This window comes from Mytilus edulis, chromosome 1 (genome assembly GCF_963676685.1).
Source record: "Mytilus edulis chromosome 1, xbMytEdul2.2, whole genome shotgun sequence".
Classification (NCBI taxonomy): domain Eukaryota; kingdom Metazoa; phylum Mollusca; class Bivalvia; order Mytilida; family Mytilidae; genus Mytilus; species Mytilus edulis.
The window spans coordinates 35,567,163-35,584,168 of NC_092344.1; the positions used below are offsets into that span (position 1 = coordinate 35,567,163).

General features: G+C 30.2%; 1 protein-coding gene across 6 annotated transcripts in view; it reads right to left on the reverse strand.

The window, feature by feature from the left end:
* Nucleotides 1-17,006, reverse strand: part of LOC139511794 (lipoxygenase homology domain-containing protein 1-like) — a 74,016-nt gene that overhangs the window by 49,893 nt on the left and 7,117 nt on the right. For all 6 annotated transcript variants that reach the window (XM_071298922.1, XM_071298914.1, XM_071298905.1 and 3 more), the window contains exons 9-22: nt 14,888-14,966; nt 14,258-14,348; nt 13,642-13,771; nt 13,217-13,320; nt 12,400-12,576; nt 11,697-11,912; nt 11,009-11,186; nt 10,128-10,235; nt 9,507-9,545; nt 6,565-6,725; nt 4,816-5,038; nt 4,340-4,491; nt 3,712-3,869; nt 3,196-3,251 (exon numbers count right to left, since the gene is read on the reverse strand). In XM_071298922.1, the coding sequence (XP_071155023.1) occupies nt 3,196-3,251; nt 3,712-3,869; nt 4,340-4,491; nt 4,816-5,038; nt 6,565-6,725; nt 9,507-9,545; nt 10,128-10,235; nt 11,009-11,186; nt 11,697-11,912; nt 12,400-12,576; nt 13,217-13,320; nt 13,642-13,771; nt 14,258-14,348; nt 14,888-14,966 (1,872 nt within the window). The remainder of the gene's footprint in view (nt 1-3,195; nt 3,252-3,711; nt 3,870-4,339; nt 4,492-4,815; nt 5,039-6,564; nt 6,726-9,506; nt 9,546-10,127; nt 10,236-11,008; nt 11,187-11,696; nt 11,913-12,399; nt 12,577-13,216; nt 13,321-13,641; nt 13,772-14,257; nt 14,349-14,887; nt 14,967-17,006) is intronic.

The following is a 17,006-nucleotide window of genomic DNA, read 5'->3' on the forward strand; positions in this document are numbered from 1 at the left end:
TGGCTGTATATCAGATTTTTGTGAAATTTTGTATGCAATACGAATTCAAACAAAATAATGCTATTTGTAGAAATTTTACTTCCTAAGAAATAATAAATCAAAATAAAAGAGAGGTATCATGGTATAGAATGCACATAAAAATCTGAAATACTGCTTGATTTCATATATTTATCCATAATGCATCGAACTTAAGATTAAAACAAACTATTTTATTCAAAGTACTGGTATTCATTTCTGTTATGAACTCAGTTCTCTGATGAAAGTAGGAATGGAACAGATTTCCTCTTCTAAGTGCATGTACATGTATTTGGTTGGCAAATGTGAAATTAACAGAATTATGGGACAAATGAAATTACATCTCTAGTATGAGAATCTACTAACAAACAGTGTTGTACAATTCAAATACTATACATTACAGATTATCCCTACATTATATGCCAAATTGAAATAAATTAATATTATGAAGCACTTGTGAAACAAACTACCGTGGATTCATTTATTTTAGTGGGTACAAACTTTCATGGATTAGGGAAAATTTGCATGTTTGTTGATATTTAATTTTGTGGTTTTGATGAGGTTTACATACAAGCCTATAGAAAATTTGTCATTGGTCAAACATTTAATTTCGTTGTTCACCTGTAACCACAAAATCCACGAAAATTGGTATCCAACGAAAATTAATAAATCCATACTATCTATGAATGAAGTCGTGTGAGGTATCTTAATGGTCTAAGTGCAGTCAGCTAGGAAAGTTTTGGCAATAAGAATGTTGTAAAAATAAAAGTCTGACTAAACTCAGATGTCTGTACAATATAAAAGTGTCTGCCAACATAACAATTTTTCAACAAATGGCCATATTTTCTTATAAGAAGGCTAGGGACTTGTAAGGATGAGAACTCAATTTGAAAAGGAAAACCAGAACTTGTATGCTAATAACATTGACAGAACAGCATATCCAAAGCATTAATATGTCTATATCTACAAGCATGATAAGGCAAACTGTAAACGAATACAGTTTTCAAGGTTTATTGGTATTAATTAGGTTAAAAGTAGGTCAATTGGAAAGAAATGTATTTAGATCAAAAGTAGGTCAATGAAAAGAAATGTATTTAAGTCAATAGTAGGTCAATTTTAAGGAAATGTTATTTGAATCTTCAAGCAACAAAAAATCTGTACAACTAATGTATAAATTAAGTTAACATGACCTTCGTAAGTTAATTTGTTTGCAAGCAACAGAAAAGGCATACAGCTGAGTATTTTAAGAATAAAATAATGACAATTAGATGGCCTTTTTGGCTTTGCTGGATGAATATGAAAATTTCTATGCATGTATTAATAATAATAATAAATAATAAGACTATGTAATGTTGATTAAAAGTAAGCAAAAGTCAAAAGTGGAAAATGAAAACTTGTGTGCTGATATTTTGACCAAGCACATGTCCTAAAAAGTTCAAATAATCTCAAAATGTACCAGACATACCAATCTATACAAGAAACTTCAACAAAGTCAGTATTGAAACAGGTCTGAGTCATAAGTTTCTTTTAATAGGTTATACATATTTAAATGCATGTTAGTAAACCAGTTGTTTAACTTTAAAATTCTGCATGATATACAATCTAGTGTGACAAAACCATGAAACTAAGTCATTCAAGTTTAAATGTGTATGATCCTGACTTCTCAATGAAATTTCACTCTGTAACAAAACAAATGTATCTTTGGCAGTCAAACATGTTGTAACACTCTAAACAGTTTGTTTTTTGTAATAATCTAATGCTCCTTGGTTAGGCATAGCACAGCAAAACATGCAAATAAAATATTGTTTCTGTTGAAAGTATCAGTTTACACTGCAACTTTGTTGTAAAAGATAACAAAAATAAAATATAACAAACACGTTTTTTATGGCACAATCGTGGCAGAATCTAATATCCAGTTAAATAAGTACAAATATGCGAGAGAAAGAAATTCAAAGAGAGGCTATTGTATACATATTTATGACATTGAATGTTCAGAAAACAAAACCACTATGGTTTTAATCATATAACTCATATATTAAATTTATGTAAAATGTATTACAATATTAAAAGCCAATACTGTTCCATTTTATGGATTTTTTTTCATTCAAAAGGCATGAGTTCTTTAAATTATAAAATAAAAATTAAGAGTCTGAAAAGCCTGTTCAACTCCCCTGGTTGCTATGGACAATGTTCAACCTCAAAAAGCCTACTCATCACCAATATAAGTTCTGTGTCAACTGGGTCTTAACAGGATATTAAAAAAGTTTCTCATGCATTTGTTTTTTTATTTAATTTCAAAATGTTCAATCATTACCAAGAATATAAATGTTAATTGTGGTCATATTTTTAACACATTTCAAAATTTACCCGTTATACTAAATCAATACTTAACCCAAAATTCACACACAACAAACAAACAATGGCAAGACAGAATGCAAAACTTATTAAACAATATAACTTTGCATATATTAATAATAATTTATCCCCAAATGAAATCTATCTTTACATTGTTTTATTCATCCAAAAAATATGCAATTCTGTAATCCATATGAAAGTTGATAATTTAACAAACAATTTCTAAATTCAACGGCATTTTCAAAGTTTGCTAAAGTAAGTAAAAATGTATAATGTTCATTTGCAATCCAAAATGGCAGAATACTCCAAAACTACTTGTGACAACGAACACATGTGATTCAAAACTAAATGACAGTGTAGATTAGTATCAAATTAAAACATATTTAGTTTTTCTATTTTAACCTAAATTTCAACTATAATTTGCCTAATGATTACATTTTACCTACTCCAAATGTTATATTTCTGAAATTCACAGCTACCCATGTACAATTCCACCAACATCATATTTTTTAAGCTGAATAAATTTGTATCACATTTTTTGACAACATTGCACAAACTGCTGGAAGCATTAGATTCTTTTTAACATGAGCACACATAAAAACAATGAAATGAAATTGAAATGACCAACTCATCTTTCTGAACACCTCTGTTTATTGTTGAATGTGACAAGTCTAAATGATCTCAGTATAAAATAAATCAAACACACATACAAATATCATTGTAACATAACACATGCATTTAGTGAAACACAAAACAAAGCAACATGGAGTAACATGAGCACAATCTCAGGAAGACAAGTCAAGGGGAATAACTCTCATCACCTACCCTTCACATAAAGCACTCTTTCTATTTTTCTGTCTTCTTCTCCTGTATCTAACCACCTGGAAAATAAAATTAGAAGATTAAGGAAAGATTTAAACTGAAGGAGATGAAATATGCACATACAAAACTATTAATTCTTTTTAAAATACTCCAACATTAAAAGGACATTCTTAAAATAACTGTTTATTATCATGGGAGTTAGTATGAACATTTTCTATGAGGAACCCATAAACCTATTAATTCCCCTTACTTATATTACCGGTACCTAATCTTTTTATGCTGTAAAGTTGTTGAGTGATGAATCTGAAAATGCATCACACGGTATAGCTGACTTATATCAAGCCTGAAACTAAATTTCAGAAATCCTGGTAGTTTAGTTCCTGAGAAAAATGTGACGAAAAATATTCATGGGACGGACGGACTGACTGACAGACTGATGGACTGATGGACTGACGGAAGGACAGACAGAGGTAAAATAGTATACCCCCTTTTTCTCAAAGCGGGGGTATAATTACTTACTTTTCACATGGGAAGATATACTCTTCTTTGGCATCTTCAAATTCCCTGATAACAACCTCGTCTAAATACCAGCCCTGTCCTGCCATTGTTCCATCATGACCAATGGTCAGTTTCTGTAGTACACCTAGTGATACTGCCTCAACATGGAATATGTCAGTCTAAAAATAAATACATAATTGTTGAATGAGATATCATTACACTGACTAAGGCAAGACTTTAAAGAAACTTAAAAGATATTTGGCATTACTGTGGATTTTTCATTATTTGTGGAATCTAACTTTCACGGATTTCACCGGCATTGGTTAACCAGGAATCTGAATGATCAAAGAAGTACACATTTTCTATAGACAGGTATGTAGACTTTGGAAAGAACAATAAATCAAATTTCCATGTCAATACTATTTTTCAATAAGTTGGTCCATAGTACTGCAGGCATTCAACTCATCAACATTTTACTATCATATCTTACAACACTTTTAAATACTCAAAATACACTATGAATTTTCATTTTTGATCTTGTAGTCACCAATGAAGTTATCTTTAAGATTAATTTAATATCTTCATCTCTTTATATTCAAAGTTTACATTGTAAAAACAAAAAATCAAGAAATATATAAATGTAACTTACCTGTCCGACCTTGAACTTTGACACATTATTGGACTGTAAGAGCATACGTCTTCCTGTATCTCCTTTCTCACCAGCGATGTTGATATATACATTGGAATCAGTTTCTGATCCAGGTTCTTTTCCTGTTGTTAATATCACATGGTATCTCACCACTGAAATATTATAACCAATGTAAACAAAATGTTCATTTTATTCATTACAGTATATGAAACATACTTAAACTGATTGATAGGTCTGAAAGACAGAGATGATGTACTGTAGAAAAGAGAATTGAGAAAACTTGGTCACGATACCAAAAATATACATAACTAACACTAACATACAACTTAATCAAATGGAAAATAAAAAGTCTTGACAACTATTCATGAATATTCACATGAGAATATCTGATTAAAAATAAAAATTTCACAACACTTTCTTAAAAGATTTGAAAACTAGTTTCAAATAACTATGTTTTATTTGATAATGGATCTTACATGGCAAAACTGGTTCCCCATTTTTCCTGACTGGTTGTTCTCTCATGGTTTCCCTGTCTTCCTGTACTTTAGACAACCATTTACTGAATGGGAACACAAGTGTTTCATTGGTGTTGAGATCTATCATTTTGACATCTTTGACTTTCCATGACGGATCAGCTGTACTTCTTGGTATTAGTTCAAGTCTTATCTTGTAAATATTTCCAACTTTTGATAAGTTTGCCTAAAAGACAGATAATTACAAAACTGATCAGTTGAATACAAATCTCCACAGTATTGACCATGTAAAGGCTTAAAAAGATGGGATACAGTATTGATCATGTGAAGGCTTAAAAAGATGGGATACAGTATTGATCATGTGAAGGCTTAAAAAGATGGGATACAGTATTGATCATGTGAAGGCTTAAAAAGATGGGATACAGTATTGATCATGTGAAGGCTTAAAAAGATGGGATACAGTATTGATCATGTGAAGGCTTAAAAAGATGGGATACAGTATTGATCATGTAAAGGCTTAAAAAGATGGGATACAGTATTGATCATGTGAAGGCTTAAAAAGATGGGATACAGTATTGATCATGTGAAGGCTTAAAAAGATGGGATACAGTATTGATCATGTGAAGGCTTAAAAAGATGGGATACAGTATTGACCATGTGAAGGCTTAAAAAGATGGGATACAGTATTGATCATGTGAAGGCTTAAAAAGATGGAATACAGTATTGATCATGTGAAGGCTTAAAAAGATGGGATACAGTATTGATCATGTGAAGGCTTAAAAAGATGGGATACAGTATTGATCATGTGAAGGCTTAAAAAGATGGGATACAGTATTGATCATGTGAAGGCTTAAAAAGATGGGATACAGTATTGATCATGTGAAGGCTTAAAAAGATGGGATACAGTATTGATCATGTGAAGGCTTAAAAAGATGGGATACAGTATTGATCATGTGAAGGCTTAAAAAGATGGGATACAGTATTGATCATGTGAAGGCTTAAAAAGATGGGATACAGTATTGATCATGTGAAGGCTTAAAAAGATGGGATACAGTATTGATCATGTGAAGGCTTAAAAAGATGGGATACAGTATTGATCATGTGAAGGCTTAAAAAGATGGGATACAGTATTGATCATGTGAAGGCTTAAAAAGATGGGATACAGTATTGATCATGTGAAGGCTTAAAAAGATGGGATACAGTATTGATCATGTGAAGGCTTAAAAAGATGGGATACAGTATTGACCATGTGAAGGCTTAAAAACATGAGATATTAAAATAAAATGTATCACTTATTTTCAGTTAACTTTGGAATGTCAAACTTGAGAGAAAAATATTTAGCAAATTATGAAAGAAAATAACTTTTGCATTTGGCTAGTAAAACTATATTGATGACCTTCTCTAACAGTTTCATGAATTTAACACATTTTCAAAGATTTTATGCTAATACAACCTTGATTTTAAGAGTAACACTGCCATAAGTATAGACAATTGTAATTAATAAGGGTACAGAACATAATTTGAAGGGTATACTCAAATTTCAATGTTTTATGAATGAAAGTTCTAATGAACTTGTGACTTGTCTGTATAAAGTAATAATAAAATACAATATACAATCAAAAAAAGTTTCCTGAAAATGAAACACAATAAAAGTCATAGATAATTTGAAAAATATTTGATTTTAGGGCTAATTTAACCCAAATAATAGTTGAACCTTAATTTATCAAATTTCAAACCTCCAGAATGACTTACCCTAAACTCGTCATTATTCCCTGCTGTAAATATTTTCTTGCCTGGTGGTGCTCCTAATAATATGGATCCTGATTGACCTAAATCTCCATAAACTACCAAGGCAACATCAGCATTCTCATCCAGAGATTCCAATGTTGACACTTGTATACTCCAATCACCATCTGAAATCATAAGTTGTTACTTATCATTACATATACTTTTACATTTCATTTGTATACTCAAATTTCTGTAATCAAAATTTGTAACATAGGGAATCATATACTGTGGATTCATTATTATTAGTTGGATACAAATATTTTCATGGATTTCGTGGGTACAGGTGAACCACAAAATTAAATGTTCAAAGAATACCTTATTTTATATAGGCTTGTATAAAGATTTTGGCAAAAACCATGAAATTAAATATCCACGAAAAGATGTAAGGTTTCCTTAATCCACAAAATTGGTACCTACAAAAATAATTGAATCCACAATATTACATTGTATAACATTTCAGTTTACCAAAATTAATAGATCTGAAATAGTTGAAAATATGTTCTGCTTAGTTTGTTGGGTAAAATAATGGTCCTCGGTAATTAGACAAATCTAATTGATCATTTTTAAATTTTCCTTTTAACAAAAGTTAAACTGAATAAGAGACCATCATCAAAAAATCTCATGAATTAAACACATATCAAAATCTGCAATTGTTTTCCCTTCTAACAATCAAGCCATAATGACAACAAACAATGAATGAAATAATGCTCAATATCCTCAGGACTGGAAATCTTGGATACCTAAATATCATATAGAGGAATAGTGGGTACCAGTTAAGTAGGTTTGTATTACAATGTCTAGGTCTATTACTTAAATATTAACAAAAATACATATTAGACATATATCATATATATTGAATGTGTGACCTTATGAAATAATAATTGGTGATGCCACTGATAATAAAGAGAATCAGGACACTTAAGTCTAGCCTCCGTGCTTTTCATTACAAGTGAGACAACAGAAAATAACTCAAAAAAAAGTTATCCTAAAAATTAATAAAGTAATTAGTTCTAAGACATTCATTATTATCAAAATAAATCTACCTTCAAAACAGTCTGAAGTGAAAATCAAAAAGAAAATAATAAATATTTTATCTAAATCATAGATGTTATTAAGTGATAAAAACTATTCATAAGATACAAAAATGTGTGTGTTTTTCAAGTTATACATGCAATCCAAACATGCATGCATTCCAGTCAGCATGCAAAACAATGAATAAGATTAACATATGTATATTTCACAAACAAAAGCATATGCATGATTATGTGTTAGGATCTTGATGTTAACATCTAAGCAACACATACAACAGAAGAATAAGTTTCAGTTGATTTTCTATAACAGAAAATGATCTTTGTCAAAACTGGTATACAATTTTAAAATAGCAACCTTTTGCAACAATTTTAAGGAAACAAAAAAACTTTCTTTAAATGTCTCTTTAATGTCTCACAGAAATAGTCTCAATAAAAAGCAGTTACTTCATAAAACTATGTTCAGATCTTTGACTATTTTTGGCTTAGGGCATAATTGGTTTTGAATGACCATTAGAATTTCCACAACACTGTTTAAAGCATACCAGAACATATATTGATTTCTTCATGGCATAATTATGTTGAATGCCATACAGTGACCAGTACTTGTTTAATTAGATTTGTCCTTTTGGTCTTTGTGGATAGATGTCTCATTCTGCTATCTAGCTATATCTCATTATCATTCTTCAAGAATTAGATACCTTACCACATGTTAATTTCTTGGTGTTTTTTTTTTTTTTTTTTCTTACATATTCCAGTTTATGCATGTGAGTGATGTGATGCTTTAGAAAACTTGTGTAATTTGGATTTAAAATTATGTTAAAATGAGGAATAATCATTGATTTCCATATTTTAATTCATGGTAGTAGCATAAAAATCTGTCAGAACGAAAGCATACAATGCACAAATTATCAAAATTCAGATTTCATTAACACCATAATTCCAAAAAAACAAAAGTTCCAAATAAATTGAGCATTTTCTTAGCATGCAGAAAGAGAAAGAGAACATGCCAGAAATTTAGTTCATGAGCCTAAAATCCTAATTCCTTTAACAGCCAATATACAATCAGTTTTTCAGTAAGCAATGAGGAGATTTTATAAGAGCAAGCATGATAACCACACAAATGTGAATAATTTGTGAGACAGGACTTAGTAACAAGGTCGTATGTACAAACATGCTGAGAGGTTCAAACAGGGGGAAAGTGTAAATTGTATACCCTGATTACTGAAAACAAAAAGTTATAATGTTATTATCAATTATGGCACTCCAAGTCACTACAAAATTAGCAAAACAAAGCTTATTTTATACAAAATTGAAACACATAATATATTGCACATCCAGAAATAGTCTACTAACTTTCTAATCATTTTCATTGTCTGATCAGTCAAATTGAAATTATCTATGCTACTAACCTGGCTCAATATGCCATTTAATTTGTTACTGATACTTAATTCTATCTTTGTGCTGACATAAAAAGTGGGTTTTTTTTGCTGATATACAATCTTAATTTTTTTTTAATTCTTGAAGAAACTGTTGTCATTTATTCCCTAATGTTTCAGCCATCCTGGAATCTCGAGAAAGGGTCATGTTTTGCAGATTTTAAATTCAATAGTTATTTTTGAATCAGAAAAACTATTTATGGAGGTACAACAATTATTACATAACTCAAGTTTCAGCAATATAACTGTAAGTAAGTTCTGTTAGGAAACAACTTAATGTTGATCTTTTCTGTTCCTTGTTACAGATTTTCTCTCTTGTGAATTTCTAGCACTAACACACGTTCAAGAAATTTGGATATTAGCTGCAACAAGCTATTCACTTGAGTTAGGTATAGTATGAATTAGATTAGAAATAAAACAACAACAATCCTAAACTCACCTCCAAACAATGATGTGTCCATATCATCAGTCACATATACTATATATAAAACCATCAAATGTTAATACAATCATGAGTACCCAAAAATAATATATCCATATTTCATATTAAAATGAATAAATAACATTTCACTATTTGTGGACCAATGGTGTATGCTGGTTTCCTTTTTAAAATTTCATATCAAGATTTATAAAAAAAAAAATTGGGTACTCAAAAACTTGTACTCCAAACAACTAGTCTATTCATGTATAACTATGCACCATTTGCCCCTAGTGTTAAAAAAGCTCACTTCAATAAAAGGTTTACAAACACAATATAAACAAACACCTAACAAAAAGTGAGACTCTAAATCTTACTTCCCACTTATCAGTGCTTAACGGTCAATACAAATAAACATTACAGAACCATTTCCAATCATACATGTGAAAAGTTATATCCCAAATATCCCAAACATCACAATAACATATACAAATAAACATTACAGAACCATTTCCAATCATACATGTGCAAAGTTATATCCCAAATATCCCAAACATCACAATAATATATACAAATAAACATTACAGAACCATTTCCAATCATACATGTTATATCCCTAACATCACAATAATATATACAAACCTGCAAAATCTTTCTTGATTGGTTCTGGTTTAGGTTTGACTGGTGTTTCTTCTCTTCCCATTTCTTCTTCTTCTATAAGCTCTGTGCTCTTACTCTTAGGGACACCAACTGAAAGTAAATGAATCTTACTGAAGTCAGCATTCATATGAACAAAAGGAGATGAGTCAATGAGACAGCAAGCTAATGACAAAAATAATTAAAAAAACAAAAACTTGTCTTCTAGCAGTCTGAATAAGTCAAACATAAAACAGATATCAGCAGTCTGAATTTCTTTGTCAGACATAAAACTGATTCCAACAGTCAAAATATGTCTGACAAAACTCATATCTTTTTACCACTGTTTTACAAATTAAAATTGTATTCTTATCTAAAATGTATGTTGTGTTTATAACTGGCTTTAAAACAAGATGAATTGTGAACTTTTGCTCTCTATAAATATCCCTGACGTAAGTATTCTGAACCCACATAAAACTATACAGGTTGCACACATGAAGCTCGATACCAATTTCAGGAATCTCTGATTTGTAGTTCCTGAGAAAATGCAAAAAAAATATTCATGGGACAATCTGACAGATGTACAGATTAAAAGCAATCAGGGCATGACAACTGTTTTATGAAGCTGCCATGTTTAGGGTTTGAATGATATATACAGGCATGTTGTTTGACCAAATTGATTGTATGGTCAAAATACCTAATAAATAAAGTCATGATTCACCATGCTAGATTGACTAAGATGAATATTTCTTTCTCTTCGTTTGTGTGTATGTCTTTTTTTTCAATTTTTCAGGTTCTTATGTCAATGTGGTATAAATTTATACATTTTAAAAGAATATTAGCATAACAATATGCTTTCCTGGAATCTGTTTTTAAGGTCAACTTACATTCAATGACTTCAGGAAACAAACTGGTATTTCTTACTCCTGTATCAACTGTAGGCCACACCCTACCATCTGGCTTCAATCCTAGATACAAGCCTCTCTGTGAAGCAGATTGTAAACTGATGCTGCCTTCTTCTGGATGTTTTTCTACTATGAAATGTGAAGCTTCATCTCTGCTACCCTATTAAAAAAGAAAAACATTGATTAATGAAGTTATTTTTAAATATTAACAGATTGATTTACTCTTTTTATTCATCTATAGTAAACTGTTTTATATGCCAGTTGAATACAGCATTAACTACATTTTTATTATAGCAATCAAAAAGACTGAGCTCTATTTATTATAAATGAGTTTGAACAACAAGTAAATTTCAAGACATTTTGGGTTTCAATATCTATCTTTTTTTAACTTGACAAAAAAATGAACTTAATGTGAGTTTTCAACATGACAAAGTGGAAAAAACAACAATTTATTATAACAGCAATTTTAATTTTTTAGTTTGTCCTGGATTAATCCTTTGACATCACACACACAAAATAAGCATGGTATCAATGTTCCGTACCGACAGTGTGTGTAAAACAGCTACCAAACAATTAAAATATAATACACCAATGGCCTGACAGTTAAACTCTCCTATTATTCTAAAATGAGATCTGTATGAATATTATAAGATAAAAATTTCTATCGTACCAAGCAATCAATCTTTCCATCTTTCAATCTGATATATTTGCCAGGATGAGCTATACTTTCAAACATCCTAACGCCACCAGTATCAACCTTGTGTACCATGAAATGAGCACCTTTACTTTTCTTTCCTGTTCCGGTCATTGTGAAGTCTGAGTTGATGTTAATACATTGAGAAGATGATGTATTCAGTAAGACAGTACCCCTATGTCTAAATATACCCTGTAAATAGTAAATATACTCAGTGAACATAAATTCATTTGAGGATGTCAGAATAAGGCATTTGTATCATTAAAAATTTAAAGATTGAATTTTTAACTTTAACACATACTGTTCATTCATTTTATTTTCGTTGGTACCAACTTTGATGGATTGAGAAAACAAATATTTTTGAGGACATTTACGAATTCAAGGTTTTACCAAAATCTGCATAACACCCTATAGAAGTTTGGCTCTTCAATGAATATTTAAATTCATGGTTCTTATATACCCACAAAACTCACAAAAATTTCAAATCCCACCAATCAAAATGAATCAACAGTATAAATGATGTTTATTTTTAAATAACAATATTTTCAATCTTTTTTTTTGTTGAAAAAAAAGGTTAATGGTTGATTCTGTTGATGGTAAATATTCAATGTCCTTCTCAGTTGATGAAGATAAGTTGCTTGTTTAAAAAATTTGTGTGTACTTTTTAAAATGTACGTACCTTACAGTAAACAAAGAACCTTCTTGATGGCTCTTTATCTAGAATAGCTCTCACATCCTGTGGATGTCCATCCTCTCCTACCGTAACAAACTGTAATGGATTCTTAACAGACTCCAGAATCACAGACCCGTCACCCTGAACACGTATTCTAAATTCACAAAATGGACCTCCTTTACCCTGTAAATAGTACAGAAATTAAATTATTACTACAAGTATGCTGCTCAATTTTGAAAATCATTGTTGATACAATTATCTGTTAAGACTTAACCTCTTTAAAACGAGTCAAAATTGTTAATAGTATTTAATTTTGTAATATTATTACTGTAAATTCAGAAATTAACATTTGCATTTATTTTTGTGATTCGCCCATTACAGAGAAATGTAAGATCAAATCATACATGACATTGCAACAATTTTTTAAAGTAGAATCACTACTGAAATCATAAATGTGATGGTTTTTTTTAATGCAAAAATGAAAATGCTCCATTGTTTGCATAAATGATTTAAACATGGCAATTTATTGTATCTACTATAAAATGCTTTGTGAGTTCAACTCTCTTTATACTTCCTTTACTGTCTTCAATTGGCAAAATTTATGGTTTACAGATGATAAAATCTATTTGTTATGAGGTATTGAAAAAGTTTTATTGTTTTTTTTCTGTAAATGTGTCATGGACCCTTTGCTTAGCTGCTATGACTAATGATTATCACTAGTCATCTCAACTCAATTGCTTTTCTCACTTTCGCCGTACCAGCTCAAGCAAAACAAAACAATCAACCTGGTTGAGATGAACTACAATAATCTATAAAAACTTACCAGCATTGTAATTTTCCCATTATCAATGGCAAGATAATGATTTGGATTACGAACGCTGTTAAACATCCTGATCATTGCCTTCTTTAGCGAAACATTAAATATACCTGAAATTAAAGGAGAAAGAAGCATGTATTTCAATGTAAATCATTTGTAATAATCAATTAACATATGTTCTTTGTTCTAAAGTATAAATTTGTTAAAAAAAAATAACAACACAGAAATACTAAATTTACTAACTTTTTACCGTACTAAATTTAACTGAAAATTGATATGGATTTACTGTTTACAAAAATTGCATCACCTAACTTTAAATTAATCATATCACATTTACAGCTGCACATTTTAATTTTATCTGACAGAAAATTAACTATATCTATCTTACTACATAAACTTATATTCAAAACATAAAAAGAAAAATAACGTACTTTCAGGGTCCATCTGAATACCAAGTCCATCAACACTCATGTCCTTTTTAGCTCTTAATGCTTTACCAGAAGCAAGAGAATAAAACTTCACCCGACAGTCTTTCTCAAACTTCCATCTTTCTTGTTCCCACTGAAATAGAACATTCAATTCTAAAACATAGTTTTATTTACATATTATAACATTTAATATTTGCAAATCTTCCATATATTCCCTTATTAAGACTTCTTCCTAAATTGACTAACCTTACAAATTTCAATTTTCATTTCTAAAAATTTTCTGATAATTATATTTCTCTTTATCAAAGAACTACCCCCAATAACTACTTTCTCAATTTTTGAAAAATATCAACAGCTTAGAGAATGCAATCAATTGAAATTTTTCATTGTCTTTTCTATCCAAAAATGTATATATTTCTTCAAATTTATTCAGTAGCGCTTCCAAGGGGATCTAAATCCGGAGTTGGAACCCCCCCTTTTTTTGACGATCAATGCATTTGAATGGGGACATATAGTAGGAACCCCCCTCTTAATCCTGGGTTGTGAACACCCCTCCATCTTAAAATGGCTGGATCCGCCCTTAAATGCTAATATCCCGCTATACAGTCTTAAATCTTACATTTCTCTTTTCTAGAATGTCATCCATGTATTCTTCTTGTATCTTTAATTCCCTGACAATCTTGCCATCATCTTCACCTTCATCTAACCATCTACAGTAATAAAAATTTACATTTAAAATGACTTCAAAATATATGTGTGAATATGTGAAAATGTCTAACGACTGATAGTCTATAACTCAATATGTTTTAAAGTAAAAAAATAAAGTAACACATGAAAAAAGAAACTGTACAATATTTCAGGTAAATCTTAAAAAGTAAAATAACAAAAATAACTTACTCTGAGGAAAATTCAAAACAAAAAGTCTCTTATCAAATGGCAAATCAAAAACTCAAACACATTAAACAAATGTAAAATAAATGTCATATTCCTTACTTTCTTATGTAGAAAATGGTAGACTAAACCTGGTTTTATAGCTAGCTAGTTATGTTGACAACGATATGCGAACAAAACTAACAGACATAATAGTTAAAAATGTTATTAACTTTTTCCAGGTTAATATTGTAATTAGAACTTTGAATACTGTTTTCATCATTATAAATATTGATTTAGTTATCAATTAATTAAAATCTAACTTAATATTACTGCTGTATCAAAGTATTTAACAATTATCTAATGTTACTTTACTTACTTTCCACAGTAGAAATTGTTTTCTTCATGTTGTCTTGTTGATTCTTTGATTGATATTTTCTCTAAATACCATCCATTACCTAAATAAAACATTATATCTTTATCAATATAATCATTTTTTCATCCATAATTGTATTTGAGAGAATGTTCACATACTGCCGGTATTAAACTACACAACATTAAAAGTTTTGAGATTATTACCCAACCAGATGCTCCGCAGGGCGCAGCTTTATACGACCGCAGAGGTTGAACCCTGAACAGTTGGGGCAAGTATGGACACAACATTCAAGCTGGATTCAGCTCTAAATTTGGATTGTGATTAAATAGTTGACACAGCATAGGTTTCTGACACAGAATGAATGTGGTCTAATGAACTTAAAAAAAAAATGTTTGCCTTTGAGCAATTCACTATGCTGTTGAATATTAATCCTCTCAAAAAAATGTTTGAAGAAATTTTCTTTTTATTTATGAAATCTGAAATGAAAAAAATTGACCCTCCAATTTTTTTTTCACATACCCCTTTCCCTTATTTCAAAACTGATCTCAATTCAAATTTCTAATGAAGTTTGCAACAATAACTACTCATTTAAATACATCATAAAATATTAAAATGTAAAAAAAGTGCTTGTTATCACTGAATGGTAAAGATTGTTTTAATCTATCAGTTGGTAGTAAAAGTGAATATACATTGTATATTGTATAAAACAATGATTTAAGTTGATTCAACTACTATTCTGGACAAAGAAAGATAACTCCAATTGAAATCCAATTGGAATTTCTTGCTATTGCACAATATTGTGCAATTAGATATTTCTTGCTATTGTGGAATACTGTGCAATTGAAAATATTTGCTATTGCACAATACTGTGCAATTGAAGATTTCTTGCTATTGCACAATACTGTGCAATTGAAGATTTCTTGCTATTGCTGAATACTGTGCAATTGAAAATTTCTTGCTATTGCACAATACTTAATATAATAATTTTGGATCCTGATTCGGACCAACTTGAAAACTGGGCCCATAATCAAAAATCTAAGTACATGTTTAGATTCAGCATATCACAGAGGCCCAATAATTCAATTTTTGTTAAAATCAAACTTAGTTTAATTTTGGACCCTTTGGACGTTAATGTAAACCAATTTTAAAACGGGACCAAAAATTAAGAATCTACATACACAGTTAGATTTGGCATATCAAAGAACCCCAATTATTCAATTTTTGATGAAATCAAACAAAGTTTAATTTTGGACCCCGATTTGGACCAACTTGAAAACTGGGCCAATAATAAAAAATCTAAGTACATTTTTAGATTCAGCATATCAAAGAACCCCAAGGATTCAATTTTTGTTAAAATCAAACTAAGTTTAATTTTGGACCCTTTGGACCTTAATGTAGACCAATTTGAAAACGGGACCAAAAATTAAGAATCTACATACACAGTTAGATTCGGCATATCAAAGAACCCCAATTATTCAATTTTTGATAAAATCAAACAAAGTTTAAATCTGGACCCTTTGGGCCCTTTATTCCTCAACTGTTGGGACCAAAACTCCCAAAATCAATACCAACCTTCCTTTTATGGTCATAAACCTTGTGTTTAAATTTCATAGATTTCTATTTATTTATACTAAAGTTATGGTGCGAAAACCAAAAAAATGCTTATTTGGGTCCCTTTTTGGCCCCTAATTCCTAAACTGTTGGGACCTCAACTCCCAAAATCAATACCAACCTTCCTTTCGTGGTCATAAACATTGTGTTTAAATTTCATTGATTTCTATTTACTTAAACTGAAGTTATTGTGCGAAAACCAAGAATAATGCTTATTTGGGCCCTTTTTTGGCCCCTAATTCCTAAACTGTTGGAACCAAAACTCCCAAAATCAATCCCAACCTTCCTTCTGTGGTCATAAACCTTGTGTTAAAATTTCATAGATTTCTATTCACTTTTACTAAAGTTAGAGTGCGAAAACTAAAAGTATTCGGACGACGCCGACGACGACGCCAACGTGATAGCAATATACGATGAAAAATTTTTCAAATTTTGCGGTCGTATAAAAATCATGTAAAAATAATTTCTTCATGAATTTCTGCTAAAAAATAACAATAATAATTACCTAAAA